The sequence below is a fragment of the Pelodiscus sinensis genome, chromosome 6 (genome assembly GCF_049634645.1).
Source record: "Pelodiscus sinensis isolate JC-2024 chromosome 6, ASM4963464v1, whole genome shotgun sequence".
Lineage (NCBI taxonomy): Eukaryota > Metazoa > Chordata > Testudines > Trionychidae > Pelodiscus > Pelodiscus sinensis.
Genome location: NC_134716.1, coordinates 96,234,565 through 96,253,040, shown reverse-complemented (window position 1 = coordinate 96,253,040; position 18,476 = coordinate 96,234,565). Strand labels below are relative to the sequence as shown.

Sequence of the window (18,476 nt, the reverse complement as noted above, 5' to 3'; positions counted from 1 at the left end):
ATACTTCCTGGAGCTGCTGCCTGAGGCTGAGGCTGAGGCTCGTGCTTAAAGGAACTCCTTTGTACAGTCATGTCTCAGGCTCTTCGCTTTTGCCTACCTCCTTGAGGGGCAGCAAAGCCTTTTCTATGTGTGCTCTAGTTGTCCTTGCAGACAGCACCTCACTCCTCCCATGGAGCTGGACCTGCCTCTCAGCAGTCGATGGCTCTTATATCGCATGCTGAACCTCTTGGTGCAGTTTCTGCAGGCTGCCCTCATGGCTCTGCAGGAGAAGGATCCCCAGTTCATTGAAGGGTACCTCCTCTCTTTTCTCCAGTGTTCATGCACCTTGACCACACCCGCCATCCCCTGCATACCATGCACCGCCACTTCTAGTGACTGGACACCAGTCCTAACTGGTGGGAACAGATTGTCATGGAGTGGTGGGACAGCCAGCAGGGACTCCAGAATTTCTGCATGCGGAAGTTACCCAAATTAAACAAAACCCATTTGTTTAAGTGTAACTGGGGAAAGCATCTGGGAGAGGGGAGGGGCAGGGAAGTGGGGGGGGGAAGGAGAAGAGTCTCAGGGATGGGCCTGGGACTGGCGCTTGCCTCAGGTGCTCCCACCCAGTGGCGGATTTAGGGCAGGGTGAGCGGGGCGGCTGCCCCAGGCCCCGCGCTTCCTGAGGCCCCGTGCGTGCCCTGTGTCAAAGGAGGGACCCCGCGAAATTTCACTGCCCAGGGCCCCGCGGCACACTCCCCTGCTCCCACTAACTCTTTTGTGGGGCCCTTGGTGGCCCCAGGGGTGGGGAGGGGTCTAGTGGGAGAAGGCAGTGGGGAGGCTGGCAGGAGCAAAAGCAGGAGCTGCCACCAGGTGGTCGAGAGCGGTGAGAGGAGACCAACATCCAGGATCTCTGCACCAAGAGGAGTCATGCTAATGTCAGATGGCTACCAAACTGGCCCAGAAGGGGCACAGCTAGACCCTGGATCAGGTGTCCTGGATCAGGTTCATAGGAAAGTTAAGAAGCTCTGGCAGACCTACACAAAGGCCAGGAAAGCAAAGTTCACACTCTGGGGTGGCACCCCAGGCTTGTTGATATCACTGCTATGCTCATACAAAGCAAACAAGATCTTTATAGGGGAGAAGGCAGCATGCTGTATTTATTGAGACTACAACAGTTAGCATATGCTTTTCAGTCACCCACACATACACACAGTCCCACCAGTCAATGTTATAGTTGCCAGTCCAGAGTCTGGATCAATCTAGTGGCCAGCCAGATTGATTGCAGAGGGGAGCTGGGCTTTGTTGGTTGCAATCTGATGCTCCTGGAGTTGGTGGCAAGACAAACCCAAAGCCCCATGGCAAAGCACCCTATTCTTATAGTCCTTTTTCTCTGCTGAAGTCTATGGATTTTGCTGTGTCAGTTTGTGACCGGTTACTCCTTAATTGGTGTTATCTTTTGATGTTGACATTCCATAACACCTCCAAGAGAGTCATCGTCCTGGATTGAGTTAGTCAATTGTCTTTATGGGTGCCATCCTCCACCTTAGGGTCAATCTGCCCTTCCTTAATCATGGATGCACATTGATAGTTCTCTGGTGTTGATAAGTCTCGTTACATTTCTTTACCCCTCCTCTCTTGGCCATCTGGTTTTAACAATGGCCTTCACACCTTATCTTTTTCTGATGCATACATTCCTTATTCACACAACCAGTCTTTTACAGAGAACTTCAAAGGTATACAAACAGCAGCATTTTATATTGAGCCATAAAAAGCATTGTAAATTAAACCTTACTAAATCTTGTCATCAAAACAATTCACATTGTGGCCCGGGCCTTCAACATTCCTCTAATCTTATTAACATAGACACAATACAAGATCCTATCTCTTACTTATTAAAGCTTAAAACAAATAAATGTATATGTAACTAAAGGGCCTAACGGTCTGTCCCTGCCTTAACATCAGTTCAGACACTGGCAGTCTGTCAGATGCATTTCTCACCAATGCCCCAGAGGGTCACAAAAAAGGGTGGCTGGCAGGATGAAATTAAGTCATACATTACTACATTATTAAACCTGAAATCCCACTCCTACATTACCAGCAGCTGGATGCCATCCTGGGAGGAAGCAGGTTGCCTCTCTGCCTCTGCCCCACCCTGGACTCCAGCCTGAACATGCCCATCATCAGCCTCCTTGAGGCAGGACTGTGGAGGAGAAGGACAACAAAGATGAGGCCAGCCTGGACACTGTGCCCACCAGCCAGGTGGTGGTCATCTTCCTGGAGCTGGTACCTCTCCTCCCAGGTCTCAGACGAAGCTGGGAAAGGTATGTCAGGTGAGTTCCACTACTTTCCCTAGACATATGGTGGGAGACAGCAGGTTGTGAGGGGCTGCATACTCCTCCCTCAGCCCTCTTAGCCTGGGAATCGCACAGGAGCCTGTTTATATGGGTGCATGGGGAGCACCAGCCTGGAGCAGAGAGCCCCATTAGGCTGTCACACAGGAACCTTTCGCTTCTTCTCACAAGGTTCCTGTACAGTCCTGCCTTACTCCTGACACCTTCCTACCATAATTCACCACTAAGGAGGTTGGGTCAGGGAAACACACAGCAGTGCCACACAGAGTCATGCCGTCACTCTTGGGCAGCATCTTCTCCTGGACAAGCATGGCAAGGTGGCTGACACCAATTTCCTGTATGGGAGCCTGTCAGAGGAAGAAGAGGGGACTCCAGTACCACCTCTTCCCGGAAAGTGGCATCTGCCGCTCACACACATTTCTGCCCCCCACCCCACACCCTCTCCACCAGCAGGGAGAGAGAAGGTCTGTGGGATGCAGGCACTGCTGGACTTGGCATGAAAGACATAGAAGGAAACTGAGCCACCCCATTTCCCCTCCTGCTTGCAGGCTCCTGGCCATCATATTCCCATAGCTACTTGCTCCCAGGACATGGGGGTAGCGAGACTGTGCATTGTGTTTCACAGCACCATGGATCACCTGCTCATTGCCATTGAGTGCTCTAGTGGCCATTCTCCAGCACCTGCTCCCCACCCTGCCCAAGTCTCTTCAGCACCCGCTCTCCTCCTCCCCTGCACCAACTTCTCCTCCTGGGCCCCCTTGGGCCAACAAGGGAGACACATGAGGCAGTGTGACCTCTCTGGTAGCTGAGATGTCCCGAGATGCTAGAGGCATGCACCAGTCCTAGCCACATCCCTGAGACTCTCTGCCCCCCGCCTCCCAGGCGCTTTCACCATTTCCCCCCCTCTTTCCCATTATATATTCCCCAAATAAAAATCACAGTTTGTGTTCCAAAACAAAGAGTCTGGTTTATTTTATCGGCAGGAGAAGGAGGACAGGGAAAGGGAGGGATGGTGGGGAAGACAGACATACAGGGGCAATGCAGAGGCCTATTGTGGGGAGGCCTGGTAGAAAGAGTCTCACAGATTGCCTTGACTGAAACTCTCCCTCAAGGCCTCCTGGATGTGCACAGCCCTGATGGGCTTGTCAGATGGCAGGGATGCCCAAGAGCCCTGGTGAGCCGCTCTGCCTCTGCCTTGCACCCTGACAGAAAAGTCTCCCCCTTGTTCTTGCACAGGTTGTGCAGGACACCATCATCTGGGAGATGTTCCAGTCACTGAGGTCCAGGCAGGTGAGGAGACACCAGACTCTCCCTTTGAGATGGCTGAAGGCACCCTCCACAACAACGTGGCACCTGCTGAGCCTGGTGTACCATCCTTTGATGGGATTCAGGTGTCCCGTGTAGGGCTTCTTTAGCCAGAGGAACAAGGAATAGGCTGCAGCACTCACAATGCAGATGGGCATGTGCATGTCCCTGACCCTGATGGTGAGATCATGAAAAAAGTGCTAGTGTGCATCCTGTGGAAGAGGCTGGAGTTCCATAATGTGCAGGCATCATGTGTCTTCCCCAACATTAAATGTCTGTGAACCAGGCCTGGTGGCCCATGAGGACCGGCAGCACCATTGAAAAGTGCTCCTTCCTATTTATATAGCCCGAGACCTAGTGATTGGGGGGCCAGGATGGGGACATGGGTGCTGTCAATGCCCCCCCGCAGTTGGGGAAGCCCAGGGTGGCAGAGCCGGAGAGGATGGGGGAGGGTCAACCTCACCCAGCGTGATGACTGTCCACAGCAAGATGGCACGGATGGCCCTTACCAGCTTTTGTAGTGTAGATGCATTATTTCAGTATAACCTTGTACTGTAGCCATAGCCTGAGTGTCCTCTACAGCCTTAACTGAAAGGCAGCTGGCTTTTAGCTCAAGCACAAAGCTCCAGACATCTCTGCTTTGGTTCTGCCTGGTGGGGTTACATAAACTGTGCTTAGCTCTGTTGGTTTTTCCCTTTGTTTCAAACAAAGATAGGCTGAACCAGTTTCCACTAGGAATTTGCATTGGGGCAGCCTGTTTAGCATAGTTCTCCTGATGCAAATCAACCCTTGTGGGCAAAGGTGCTAAGCCTGTGGTGTCCAGCATGCTAGTCACTAGCTACATATGGCTATTTGGCTGGTTGAGTGTGGCCAGTTGGCTATACTAGTTACCACTATAGTGGCTACTGCTTCAGAACTGGTTGGACACCACAGCTCTAAGCAAAAAAGTGAAATGTAAAGCAAAGGGGGTATGTATGTGACTAGGCTAGAGGGAAAGGGTCAGGGATTTGGTGCTTTGGTGTTATGTTCCCTCAAGAAACTGTCTTAAAGACAGCCATGAGAACACAACTTATGGCTCAGCTCCTAGACTAACTTGATGGCCATTGCTAGTTTTTTGTTTAATATCAAGAGAGCCACCTCACCCCCATTTCAAAGGAAAAAGCATCCACTGCTAATAGCCATCTTAGGCTACGTCTGGACTGCAGGCTTTTTGCGCAAGAAGCTTTTGTTGGAAGAGATCTTCTGTAAAAACTTCTTGCGCAAGAGTGCATCCACACTGCAAAAGCACATTGGACGCTCTTTCACAAAAGCACATCACTTTTTCAGACTGCCTGGATGCTCTCTCGCAAGTAAGCTCCGATTGCTACGGACAGAATGGCTACCAGGGCACCTGTGCATTTTCCTCTTCTTGCACAAAAAAACTCCTCTTCCCCCATCCAGACATGCCTTTTTGCACAAGAGCTCTTTTGCAAAAAGACGTTCTTCCTCGTAAAATGAGGATTACGAATTGTGCAAAACGCCCTCTGTTCTGTCAATTTACTTGCTCAAAAATGCGCTTGATGTGTGGATGCCCCGTGAGTTCAGAAAAATGGACATTTTCCCACAAACTCTGTAGTACGGACATAGCCCTAGGGTCCCTGGACAGCTTTTGCATTTCCTATTGCAATGGTAATTATATCCGTGAAAAAACAACCTCCCCAGTCCCATCTGTGCTTTGCACCAAAACAAAGAGAAAACTGGTGTCTGCTTGTTTTATCTAGCTTGACACACATACACCCACCTGCAATTTTTATGATTTGTGAGAAAGTAAAAGGCAAAGAAAGGGAGGAAAGCAAGGGCACAAGACAGACAAGGAAAAAAAATAAGCTACATTTTTTCCCCAAGCTGCCCCAGGACTGACCGCAGCTCAGCTAGGGCTGATTTGTAGCCATCCAGTAAGCGAACACAAAAGCAACAGGGAAAAGGCACAAAAGACTCTACTTAAAGACTGACAGCTTGTTAAGGACTATTATTAATACAAGTTCAGCTTAAATGACAGGGTCTCCTAGAAGGTGCTGTTTGGGCTGCTTGCCTTGGTCTCATAGCATCTTGTAACATTTTTCTTTAGAAAGTTTCATCCAACAAACTAGTTATCCAGAGTTGCAAAGTTTAGTTCTCAGTCATCTGACTATAGTGTTTCTGTTCTCATCCTTTGACTGAAGTCACCACACACCTGTGTAATTGCATGTCCTCTGTGAATGGAGAATTAAATGGTAAAGGTAGCAAGTATGTTTCTGAACCTTATAAAAAATAATCACATATCACAAGGAAAATTGGCTAATAACATGTAATGCCTTGCTACCAGGAATGTTAACTATGATGCAGATATGTGGAGACATATTATCGACTTGCATGAGGAATCCTGCCCTGAATACCTTACAATCCAAGACCACAATCCAGCCATCTACAACACAAGTAGAATACTCTGTGCAGAATGGGACTTCAATGGTCTATGTGGGTGCAGCAGTCTCATGCTTTGTAAACTACAGGATGATGGCTCAGCTGGACAGCATACTTAAAGAAATTATTGAAAAGTATGACTTTCCAAGCCTTTCCAATTATTTTTCCCCAAACTCCAGTTCAAGCAAACTAGATTTTATTCCCCCTGAATTGGAAAATATTTTTTAAAAATAAGTGATGTGAAACAAGCTCATTAACTTACACATTAAAAATGCTGAAATATTACAAATACATTAACTTGTGTTTTGATGAATATCCCAGATTTAGAAAAGGAAATAGGGGATCTGTTTCTGATCCAGCATAAGCAATGACACCCACACCAATGGCATTGTTATTTTGTGAGCAGAGATCTATTGAAAGATTTTGCTAGAGGGTCAGGTGTTGTTGCAGTGTACTGAGGAGTAGGAAGGATACCCCGTCCACTCAAACTCTGTTCCCAGTTGCCTGCAGCAGCACAGTGGGAGGAGACGGTTGCAGGTATGGACAGTTATAGGAGCAGTAGAGTCCCACAGATCTCAACCCCCTGAGAAGGGATTACAGAAGGTCCCTCCCCATGTGATTAATGGTGGCAGTGGAGTGCTTTGCTGGGCTCACTACCATGAGTACACTCACACATATTTTTGGGTGGGGGTATATATTCCCTGCAATCTTAAATCCAGTCCTTAGCATGGGGATGGTGGGGCGCTACAGTCCCCACCCCGCAACTGTATTTAGTATATGTGCAATTCAGAAATCTATACCATTTTGATAGGAACAGTTTTTTTGGGCAGAAGGAGCATAAAAGGCTAACCCCTCTGTTGTTGTGACTCAGCACAGCTCCACTAACTTCAATAGAACTATGCCAGTCTACACTGGCTAAGTAGCTGGCCCAAAGTCACAAAAGAGGAGATTTTTTTTTTTTTTAAGTTGAAGCCTCAATTTTTTTTCCACTACACCAGGAGTCCTACTCTGTGTTGTATTTGCAATACAACCAGCCATCACCATAACTCAGTGATTTCCTTGGGACATAGGGACAGTGAGCATGAAGCACCCTATCAGTGGGCAGAATCAGGGAGGGGGGAGGGAGGTCTGGCAGCCAGCAGCATTCCAGTGATGTCTGGGCATTAAAATAATGTAGGAAACTAGAACAATTTGGTTAAGAAGGTTGAGAGAGTTTACGCCTGCTCAAGGGCAACCTTAATTTATGTGCCAATAAGTTACACAAATATTTTCTCTACTATTCAATTAAGAACAAGTAGTTACCTTGGCAACTGCCACATTACATGGAACTTATCCTAGCTCTGAGTTCCAAAAGAGTACTTTCCCTAAGAAAGGGACATGCTCATCTATCATTTAAATGTCTAACTTGTACAAGGTTTTAAGGCAGGGGAAGTTGGGGGGGGAAGAGGCGGAGGGGGTGAGGAGTCTGAATTTTCAATGCCTTAACTAACGTCTCCTGCCAAAGGCAGACTTGGGCTTTCTTTAAAATTGATAAAGAAAAAAAATTATATTTAATATCAGATTTAGTCTTACTTTTAAAAATCTAAGATTACAAAATGTGTATTAGAAAGTTGTGAAGAGAAGGTCTGAGTGAAAGGACAAGCAGCAGTCTTCTTCCATTCAGATTTGTTACATTTTGTGATTGTACTTTCCATGGGTCAACTATGATATTGGAGATCAGCCCTTTTATGGGGAGAAAAAAAGTAGGGTCTGCCCAAGAATGCACATCAGATTACTATTCTCTTGTCAATAACTGTCTTCCTCAATGCTACTATTACACTGTCACAAAAACTTTGAAGAGTTTGCACCTTGGAGCATGTAGGTCCAGGTCTAGACATATGCCAAGTATGTGGTTGCAAACGATCATGTGGAGCTCACTTTATCAGCAGCTCCTACTGACCTTCTGAAGAATTCCAAAAATAAAATAACTTTTTCCAGATCCAAGGAACTTTAGGTGAGGCAACATACAGCACTACAAAAAGAAGGAAAGACTCCTCTGCCATATTTCTGGGCATATAGACAGCATATACTTGTTGCAACCAGCTTCTACTATAAAGACCTATTTTTGCCCCAAATCCTAGAATTGTGTCATGGAAAAATGATTTGTCCTGAACATCATCAAATATCATCTGGAGGTGAATGATTTTGCATAGTTGGAAGAAAAATCTCACACTATTTGAGACACACTTTCATTAATGGGGACTTATGGTCCTAAATGATTTTGTAAATTTTACTCCTGGTCATTAGCAAATCACACTGATTTGAAAAGCAGTGTCTAACTTTTCTTTATTTCCCTCTACCTCAAAAACAGACAGACAGTCACCACTCTAGATTTTCTACACAATTAAAGTAGCTTTGAAAACCCAGGCACAACCAATATTTGAAGACATTTCAAAAGTATACCCAAGTTCCATCCATTGATATTAAAGGGTGTTCTTGCTATGGACTTAAGTGACACCAGGATTCGTCACTATGTTCATATGCAGCCTTTGATTAATGGTTGTAGCTAAAAAAGGTTTTCCTGTAATTGCTAGCTAAATTCTTTTAGCTGTATTATATACTGTTCTTAGAACACAGCAATTCTAAGGACTTTAGCAAAAAAGAACCCCCCCAAAACCCCACCCCACACACACCTCAAACCAAGAAACACCAAACAACCCCAAAAAGCCACTACTATCAGTAAATAGACTAATGGATGGTTCTCAATTTATATTGCCTCTAAAGAAAATATTTAGCTACACCTCCTCCCCCTGCATGAGAATTATAACCTCCCCCTCCCCCACGCCCAACAACTGAAGGCTCAGTGTTAAGGTGTGCTTAACTATTCATTTCTTTATTTTTATTGTGAACATCCTGGGTGTGTATAGTATGCTTTGGTTATCATGTTGTCAGTATAAAATTTACAACACCTGTCAGTATTAATTCTCTTTCCAGTGCTTGAATGTTGTAAATGGTGTGAAAGGCAAATTCTCTGTTGTCATATAGCAACCTTATCGGATTTTTGTTTCTGCTCACCCCCACAATTAATTGCATGCTTTCAGCATTCAATCCCACCTCCCCCTTAATTACATGCTGTAATACATGAATCTTTCTAGTTGGCTAGTCTTCATGTGGGATTTTAAAAGTCATTGTGAATATTGTGTCTGATGAATGGGGTGGGATAGGAAACAGCATTGCCAGCTAGTGTGATGGGTATGTCCTTCTATATTTTTGTTCTGTCTGGGGAGAGCGGGAACATTTTTTGCTAACCCTTAGACGTCTCCTTGACAATATATGTTCCCTCGAGCTCTGTGACAGGCCACCTGTGGCCAGTGGTCTCTGTGCAGTCCATTGGGGTTCTATGTGCAGCTTGCGAGACATTTTTTGCCATGGCCCAAGTGCAGGTTACCAGATGCCCTTGGCTTCAATCTATGTCGTTTCTTCCTAGCTCTCTTCAAGCTAGCATGCTAAAAATAGCTAGTGCAGCAACGGGGGCATGAGCATCTGGGTGGAGTAGCTGCCCCAAGTACATACCCCTCCAAGATCCTAGGCATGTATTCAGTACAGCTTGCTGCTCCAGAGGCTCATGCTGTCACTACATTCTATTTTTAGCATGCCATCTCGAGGAGAGCTAGCATGGGTATGTTTTCTTGAGCAGGTGGTATAGTCACATTCCATCAGTTTAGGCTACCCTGTGTTGGTTTTGTTTGGGAGATCATTTGCCCTTGACACCACTATATCCTAGCTAGAGCTGACCCTCAGTTTAAAAAGCTATTGCCCTCTGGAACCAGTAGCAACCAGATTCTCTTGCTGAAATTAAGAGCAGAAGTAGTGCTGCTGCTATCAGTGCCTCTTAAGAGCTCAGGGTAGGTTGACATTGGGGAGTTATTTTTAAATAATGCCCTTTATTTTGAAAGCATCCACAAAGCCTGTTATGTCAAAATAGTGGGCTTATTATTTCAAAAATAACTCTGCTTGTGAGGAGGAATAAGCTTATTTTATTTTGAAATAACCTGGTAGTTTAGATATAGCCTGAGGCAATGGCATAGCACCACCAACCTTTTCCAGACTATGTCTCACCCCAGAGCCTCCATCCTCATTCAGTTGGACCTAGCCAGGATGAATCACCTATTTAGCAGTAAGGGAAAGGCAGAATGGATGAGATGCCATCATGACCCATGAGGTTGAGAACTCTGGACACACTGAAAGAAGATCGCATAACATTATTAGGATAGCCACTAGAGGCTACAGTTAAGATTGGGGGCCCATTTTGCTAGATGCAGTAGAAACATGTAGTAAGAGTAAGAGCTTACAGCCTAAATATGCGAGAGAGAAAAAGACAACTATTATTGCAGTTTTCCAGATGGGGAGCTGAAGCAGAGAGATGTGACCTGCTCAGGTTTACATAGGAAGTCTGTGGCACAACCAGCAATGAAACACCAGTCTCTCAAGTTCCTGTCTAGTATCAACCACACCATCTTTGCCATTTCCATAGCATTACCACCACTTTCCATACATTGTTATGGAAGTTCACTATTTAGCCCAGCAGGACAGGGAAGTAGGGAGCCCTGATGACAGGTGTCAGTGGCCTAATTGTACCAGAGGACAATCCCAAGGGGTCTTCTGTCACTACACCCTATCTCAGTGTTACACTGAGATGGTTTGACAGTGTCAGTCATTGATCATCAGGACTAATTGCACTAGTGCAACATGTGAACACAACTTCTATGAAGCTGAAATGCTGTCACACAACACATTTGTTTTCAGTCATGTAGACAGCATGATTAGGCCTTTTGTTGCTTATTTCTGATGCTGTATCGTTGAGCTGTACTAGCTGCAGCTGCTACTGTTAGTGGGATTTTTCCCCCCTTTTCACCCCAGTCTTACATAAGAACGGCTATACTGGGTCAGACCAAAGGTCCATCTAGCCCAGTATCCTGTCTGCCAACAGGGGCCAATACCAGATGCTCCAGGAAGAGGGAACACAAGAGATAATCCTCATGTGATACCCCTCGGCTGTGCCTAGACTAGCAAGTTTTTCCGCAAAATCATCTGCTTTTGTGGAAAAGCTTGCCAGCTGTCTACACTGGCTGCTTGAATTTATGCAAAAGCACTGATGATCTCATGTAAGATTATCAGTGCTTTTGCGGAAATACTATGCTGCTCCCATTCGGGCAAAAGTCTTTTTCCAAAAGACTTTTATGCAAAAGGGCCAGTGTAGACAGCAGAGATTTCTTTTCCGCAAAAAAAGTCCCAATCGCGAAAACGGCAACGGGGCTTTTTTGTGGAAAAGCACGTCTAGATTGGCCATGGACGCTTTTCCGCAAAAAGTGCTTTTGCGGAAAAGTATCCTGCCAATCTAGATGCTCTTATCCAAAAATGCTTTTAACAGAAAACTTTTCCATTAAAAAATTTGCGGAAAATCATGCCAGTGTAGACGTAGCCCTCTTGTAATCCATTTCCAGACAGAGTCTGGGGACACCATTCCTTCCCTTCCTGGCCAATAGCCATTGATGGATCAAGCCTAGCTCTTTTTCTGAACTCTGTTAAAGTCCTAGTCTTTACAACATCCTCTGGCAAGGAGTTCCACAGGTTGACTGTGCACTGAGTGAAGAAAAACTTCCTTCTGTGTTTTAAATCTACTGCCTATTAATTTTGTTTAGTGACTCCTCATTCTTATATTGTGGGAATAAGTAAATAACTTTTCTTATTCACTTTTTTCACACCAGTCATGATTTTGTAGACCTCTATCATATCCATCCTGAGTTGCCTCTTTTCACAGCTGAAAATTCCAGTCTTTTAACTCTCTCTTCATATGGGACACGTTTCAAACCCCTGATAATTTTTGTTGTCCTTTTCTGAACCTTTTCCAATGCCAGTATATCTTTGAGAGGAGGCGATCACATCTGTATGCAGTATTCAAAATGTGGGTATTCCATGGTTTTATAGAGGCAATAAAATATTTTGTTTTATTCTGTATCCCTTTAATGATGGCTAACGTTCTATATTTTTTTTATACTGCTGTTGCACACTGAGTGGATGTTTTCAGAGAACTATCCATAAGGACTTCAAGATCTTTCATGAGCAGTTGTAGCTAAATTAGTCCCCATCATATTGTATGTATAGTTGGAATTATTTTTTTGAATGTGCATTACTTTACATTTATCAACATTAAGTTTCATTTGACATTTTGTTGCCCAGTCACTTAGTTTGGTGAGATCTTTTTGAAGCTCTTCACAGTCTGCTTTGGTCTTACCAAACTGCTCAAGATAGCTATCATCTGCAAATTTTGCCACTTCACTGTTTACCCCTTTCTCTAGATCATTTATAAATAAATTGAATAGGATTGGTCCCAGGACAGACCCTTGAGGGACCCCACTAGTTACCTTTCTCCATTCTGAAAATTGACCAGTTATTCCTACCGTTTGTTTCCTGTCTTTTAACCAGTTATCAGTCCACAAAAGGACCTTCCCTTTTATCCCATGACAACTTACTTCACTTAGACTTTAACAAGGTCCCTCAAAGGCTCTTTTCTGGAAATCTAAGTATACTATATCTACTGGATCCCCTTGTCCACATGTTTGTTGACCCTTCTCAAAGAACTCTAGTAGATTAGTAAGGCACAATTTCCTTTTCCAGAAACCATGTTGACTTCCCCCAAAGTTATGTTAATCTATGCTGTCTGAATTTTATTCTTTACTATAGTTTCCACTAATTTGCCTGATACCAACGTTAGACTTACCGTCTCTAATTGCCAGGATCACTTCTAGAGCCCTTTTAAAATATTGGTGTCATGTTAGCTATTTTGCAGTCATTAGGTATGGAAACTGATTTAAAGGTTACAAGGCACATTCTGATGCTCGCAGCTCTTGTACATTTCAAAGGAAGAGGCACAGCAGTAGGGATTCTTCTGCCACCCATGCCCCGCAGAAAAGGTGTTGGGGGAACTGGCTTTTAAACCTGCTCCCACCAGCACAGGCTCCTGCTTCCCCCCCTTGCTGCCTCAGAGGCAGTAAGGCAGGGGTGGGAGTAGGAGTGCAACTAGTTGAGTTACTACTCAACTATCTGATAAGCTTATGCTTATCAGGTAGTTGACTAGTTGCTTGCATCCCTACAGTATGTCACTAGTGAGACTGGTACCAGAATGCTCTACTAGGATTCCAATTTTACAACATCCTTTAAGAAGTTGACTAGATAGTGCAGAAAAAAAAAAGCTGCAAAAATAGTTCTGGAGTCAACTAACGAAAATACATTTATATGACAGAAATGTGTGTCTGCAACTGGGAATGTGCTTTCCTGTGTGGGTAGATACTCAGTAGCTCAGCTCAAGCTAGTACATTAAAAATAGCAAAATAGCCAAGACGGTTTGGGCTAGCAGCCTGAGAACATACACAGAGGGGCTGGGCAGAATCATATTTGGGTGGCAAGCTTGAGCCATTGTCTGGGTTGCGGTGGCCACACTGCTATTTGTAATGCACTAACTTGCACAGCTGCAGGGCAGACAGACCCCTTATCAGAAATACCCTTAAAGCAGAGGTGGGGAACCTTTTTGGGTTGGGGGACACTGACCCAAAGGAAAGTCAGTTGTGGGCCATACATAAGTGAGAAGCAAACAAAAACCAGACACCCTCACACTGATGTGATACCCCAAGACGACACTCCTCACATTCCCCTTGCACACTAGAACTTAAGAGGGCCCAGCCTATTGGATTCTGTATGCTTCAGCTCCATTGTAGGGCAGCGGGGAGGCCTAGAATGCCAGTATCAAATCCCCAGTATAGCGAGGGGCCAGATGCAGGCAAGCCTGAGGTTCCCCACCTTTGCTTTAGAGTGAAATATGATTAGCTTATTGAAAAGAAGCTTTAGAGGTGACTTGATGTTTCTTTATGGTGAGAAGATAAAGATTAAAAGGTTCTTTAATGTAGCTAAGAAAGGGATAACAAAAACCAACAAAGCAGAAGCTAGACAAATTTAAATTAGAAATAAGGTACAAGTTTCAAACAGGGAGGGTATTCAACCTCTGGAATAAGCTACTCTGAGAACAAGTGCATTCTCCATCTCATGAAGTCTTCAGCTCAAGACTGGATGCTTGTCCAGATGACATGCTTTAGTCAAAAGCATGTCATTGGGCTCAATACAGGGATAACAGATTAAAAAATGTAAGGATCTGTGACAAATACCAACAATTAATACAAGGATCCCAAACGAAAAAAATCTTACCTGGTAATGGTAAATCAGAATATTTGAGAATGGCATGTTTCAAATGCTGGTTATTAAACCCTTAGGCTATGTCTTCACTGGCATGATTTTGCACAAGTGCATCCATGCCAGTGTAGATGCTCTCTTGGCCATTTTAATAATAGGGCTTTCTTGCGCAAGAAATTCATGTTGCCTGTCTACACTGGCCTCTTGCCCAAGAACAGTTGCCCAAGAAGGCTTATTCCTGAGGGGGAGCATCATAGTTCTTGTGCAAGCAGCACTGATTTCACACATTAGAACGTCAGTGTTCTTGCGCAAGAACTCGCGGCCAGTGTAGATAGGCAGCACATTTTGGCGCAAAAGTGGCTGCTTTTGCGCAAGATCGCACCAATGTAGACACAGCTCTAGAGTCTACTTAGAATAATACCCTAAGGCTACGTCTACACTGGCCCCTTTTCCGAAAGGGGCATGCTAATTTTCCAGGTCGTAATAGGGAAATCCACGGGGGATTTAAATATCCCCCGTGGCATTTAAATAAAAATGTCCGCCGCTTTTTTACGGCTTGTAGAAAAGCCGGAAAAGAGCGTCTACACTGGCCCCGATCCTCCGGAAAAAAGCCCTTTTCCGGAGGATCTCTTATTTCTACTGGCTTTTCTACCAGAAAAAAGCGGCGGACATTTTTATTTAAATGCCGCGGGGGATATTTAAATCCCCCACGGATTTCCCTATTATGACCTGGAAAATTAGCATGCCCCTTTCAGAAAAGGGGCCAGTGTAGACGTAGCCAAACTGTGCAACTCTCCCTTATCTGGGGAGCTTTAGTCTTTCAGTTATTAAAGATTGCAATACGGTTGGCTGTCATGGGACCGTTGAAATCTCTAGAAATTTTGCCATTGACATCAGGATTTGAGCCTTAATTCTTAGTGTCTGTGCCACATTATCCATGGAACAGACATTCCACATAGAAAGTCATTAATCCATTGTACAGAACATTAATATAAGAAAACATGAAACCTTTCGTGCAGTTCTAATCTATCATATTAAAACATAACATTGGAATAGCAAAGAGTCTCCAAATAGTAGTACAACACAGATGATGGATGGCTTCAAAAATGATAGTGGGATCTTGAGTACAGTGTTATGAAAAGGTCCTGTATAATCTGTGTACTTTTACAGTGACTATAATGCACACTCAGCTGTCTTAGAAAAAAGTAGTTTGCAGAATCACATTTTAAAACCTGAATATTTCAGCAAGCTTTGTTTAATTTTAAACTCAGATATTCTGATGCACTCTGACAATACACAAACTCGGTTCAGGCTAGAAGGAACAAAAAACAGCTTCCAAACCCAGAACCTTCAGCCCCTCTCTTACAATTTAAATTGACCAAAGTAGTTGGAACAAAACACTCCCCTAAGTTTCAGCCTGAAGAATATGCCTATCAATCACTAACAAATAAATTGAGATGTGACTCTTAATAGAAGTGTTTCAGAAGGCACTGGTAGGCAGCTTCCCTAGGGAAGGATGGATTGTGGGTGTACAGTTTCTATCAGCCTCACCAGTCTAGAGGGGAGCCCAGGTGTGGCCTTAATCACACCTGCATGCTCCAATAGCTCCCCTACACAGAAGCAGAATGGCCTCAACATAGGAGCACACAGGCCCACCCACTCCACCAGGCACCCAAAGGTTCAAAGAAAGTGCAATAACTGGGCCAGACCCTTTCCCAAGTCATGTTTTCCCAGGGTCTTTTCCTACCATTCTGGAGCTCCTCAGTTTGGAGCATGGTCACTGGCTTAGAAGTATCACATGGGTCTTGCATTCAATCAAAGAGGGCAGCAGGGATAGGCATCTAACTCCCTGCTGCTAAAGAAAGCTTCACAAAGTTGTGACTGTGAACTCTCAACATCAGCCTTGCTTCCTGGTGTAGCATGAAGCACCTTCCCACAGCTACAGTGTCCTTTTAAAGTGTTCTTCCACAGGCACAAGCTCTGTCTGCACCTGTTGAAAGCAGAGGCCTTGGAAGTTCAGGTGTGCACCATTATCAACTCTGATTCAGCATGTGGTCTGTAATCCCATCACAGTGGAATTCAGAGTTAGGCATTAGGAGAGCTGGTCATTATTTGTCCCCAAAATAAATAAATAAATAAATAAATAAATAAGGAGAGCTGGGTTCTGTTCCCATCTCTGCCATAACAGTCCTGCATGAGCTTGAGATTTTCCCTGTGCCTCAGTTATCCCCATCTGCAAAACAGAGATGATTACCTGTTTTGCTGGGATGCTGTAAAACTCAGATTTTTAAGACGAAACTTTCAGAAGTCCTTAGAAGAGTTAAATGCACTATTCCCTCTGACAGCAATGAAACTCCCATAGGGGCTTTTGAAAACCCCTTCCTGGATGTTTGTAAGGTGTTTTGAGAGCTCACATGGAGGGCACTCTGACTGCATGTGAGTTCAATATGAGGCTGCTCTGCAAATGTACGACAGATTCTTCCTCAGGAGTAGTACCTTGAATATGCTCATGGATCTCAGAGTTCTTCTCTGGGTTGTAGGCCACCCTATGGCTATGGGTGACAGGATCTGGTGCATAATTAGCCATGTAAATTAAGTTAGTCAGATGTTTCTTGCTGCTTGGATCCAATGCCACTTAGTTTTTGGTCAGAAATGACCAGCTTTAAAGTTTAAAGGCTGCTCATTGAACCATGTAGGGGCATGAAGTGCTGCAAATTAAATCTTTGCCACACCGACAAATTGAGAAAGGGTGTCACTGACTATAACCTTATGAAGTCTCTGAGGAAATCATGTATCGCCTCACAGCCTAATATTTCTGCTAGGCCCCTTGGTAGCTATCATATTCCTCCCAGACAAAAAAAGCAAGATGTTTGGATCTTGAGACTATGTTAATGTGCTTCTAAGCAGTCCCAGGACACAAATAAATTGTGTAGGTGCTTTGTGATCTGAATAATCTCACATGATCAGTCATACATTGTTCTCTTGTCAGCAACAGCCATCTAGGACCGGCTTGGTGTGCTGGATTGAATCCAGAGTAAACAAGCACCCTAATGGAAATGCTCCATAAACACCCAGAATCTGCAGACATTCCTAACTTACAGAATGCCAAGTTTTGGAAAGAAAAAAGCTATTATATTCAACATGCATGAAAGATTTAGATACAGAAAATTCCAAGCCAATTAATTTACAAAGAAATGACCCCTTGGAAATACTGTTCAGATATTTGCAAGCCTTCTCCAGTGACACACTTTAAACATGCTTGCTGTGGTCCATTTAGGGCCGAATTCCGTGCTGGTGTAAGTGTGTGATGTTACACTGATGGTAATGGTGCTGCATTCATTTACACCAGCAGAAAATTTGTCCCTGCTTCCATTCTCTAGTCAGAGAATCATGGCAAAGGGGTCGCGGATGTCTTCCTGCGGGGTTGCCGTAGCGGTGGGCATAAGCCCCAGCTACTGGATCTAAGCTGGTCAAATTACCTTGGGGGTCGCAACATGAGTACAATAAAATATGGGGGTCGTGGTTGAAAAAAGTTTGCACACCACTGCAGTAAGTAACCCTGCTTATAATAATAATGAACATTTTTCTCACACCAATTTTTAGTTTCTCATTTTAGACAGATGAAGGCCCCATGTAATATAGGCACTAACTCTGTAAGTGCTCCAGGGCTCAAGCATCCACAGGAAAACAATAGTGGGTGCTCAGCCCCCACCAGCCACAGCTAATTGGTGGCGCCACCAATCACCTGTTTGGAGGCTGAGGAAGGTGCCTAGAGAAGGGCAGAGAGCAGCCACGCTGTGGGCAGGGGAAGGTCTCAGGAGTGGGGGTGGGAAAAGGCGTGGTGGGGGGAGGGCTTTGGGGGAAAGTGGCAAAGCAGGGGTGGGGTATTGGACGAAAGGGGTGGAGTGGGGTGAGAAGAGGTGGAGTGATGGTGGGACCTCGGGGGAAGGGGTGGAGCGAGGAGTGGGGCCTCGGTGGTAGCGCAAGGATGGAGTGAACTTGAGTGCCACCCTATGCCTGGTAAGGTTGGATTCTACAGTGTCTGTCCCATGTAAACGAACTAGCACATCCTTTTTCAATATAGATAGATAAATGCAGAGATTTCTATTGAGTTTATTCTTCACGACAATCGTTGTTATTATGTGCCACAGGTTGCAGGACCGTCACTAGTTGGTC

The 18,476-nt window shown here is 44.7% G+C and overlaps 1 protein-coding gene across 2 annotated transcripts in view; it reads right to left on the bottom strand.

Annotated features, from left to right (window-relative positions):
• Positions 1–16,210, bottom strand: part of ANKRD55 (ankyrin repeat domain 55) — a 211,057-nt gene extending 194,847 nt beyond the window's left edge. For both annotated transcript variants that reach the window (XM_075932437.1, XM_075932435.1), the window contains exon 1: positions 16,048–16,210. Coding sequence is in view for 1 of the 2 variants with exons in the window: in XM_075932435.1 (XP_075788550.1) it covers positions 16,048–16,111 (64 nt within the window). In the remaining variant the exon portion in view is untranslated. The remainder of the gene's footprint in view (positions 1–16,047) is intronic.
• Positions 16,211–18,476: the final 2,266 nt, after the last annotated feature.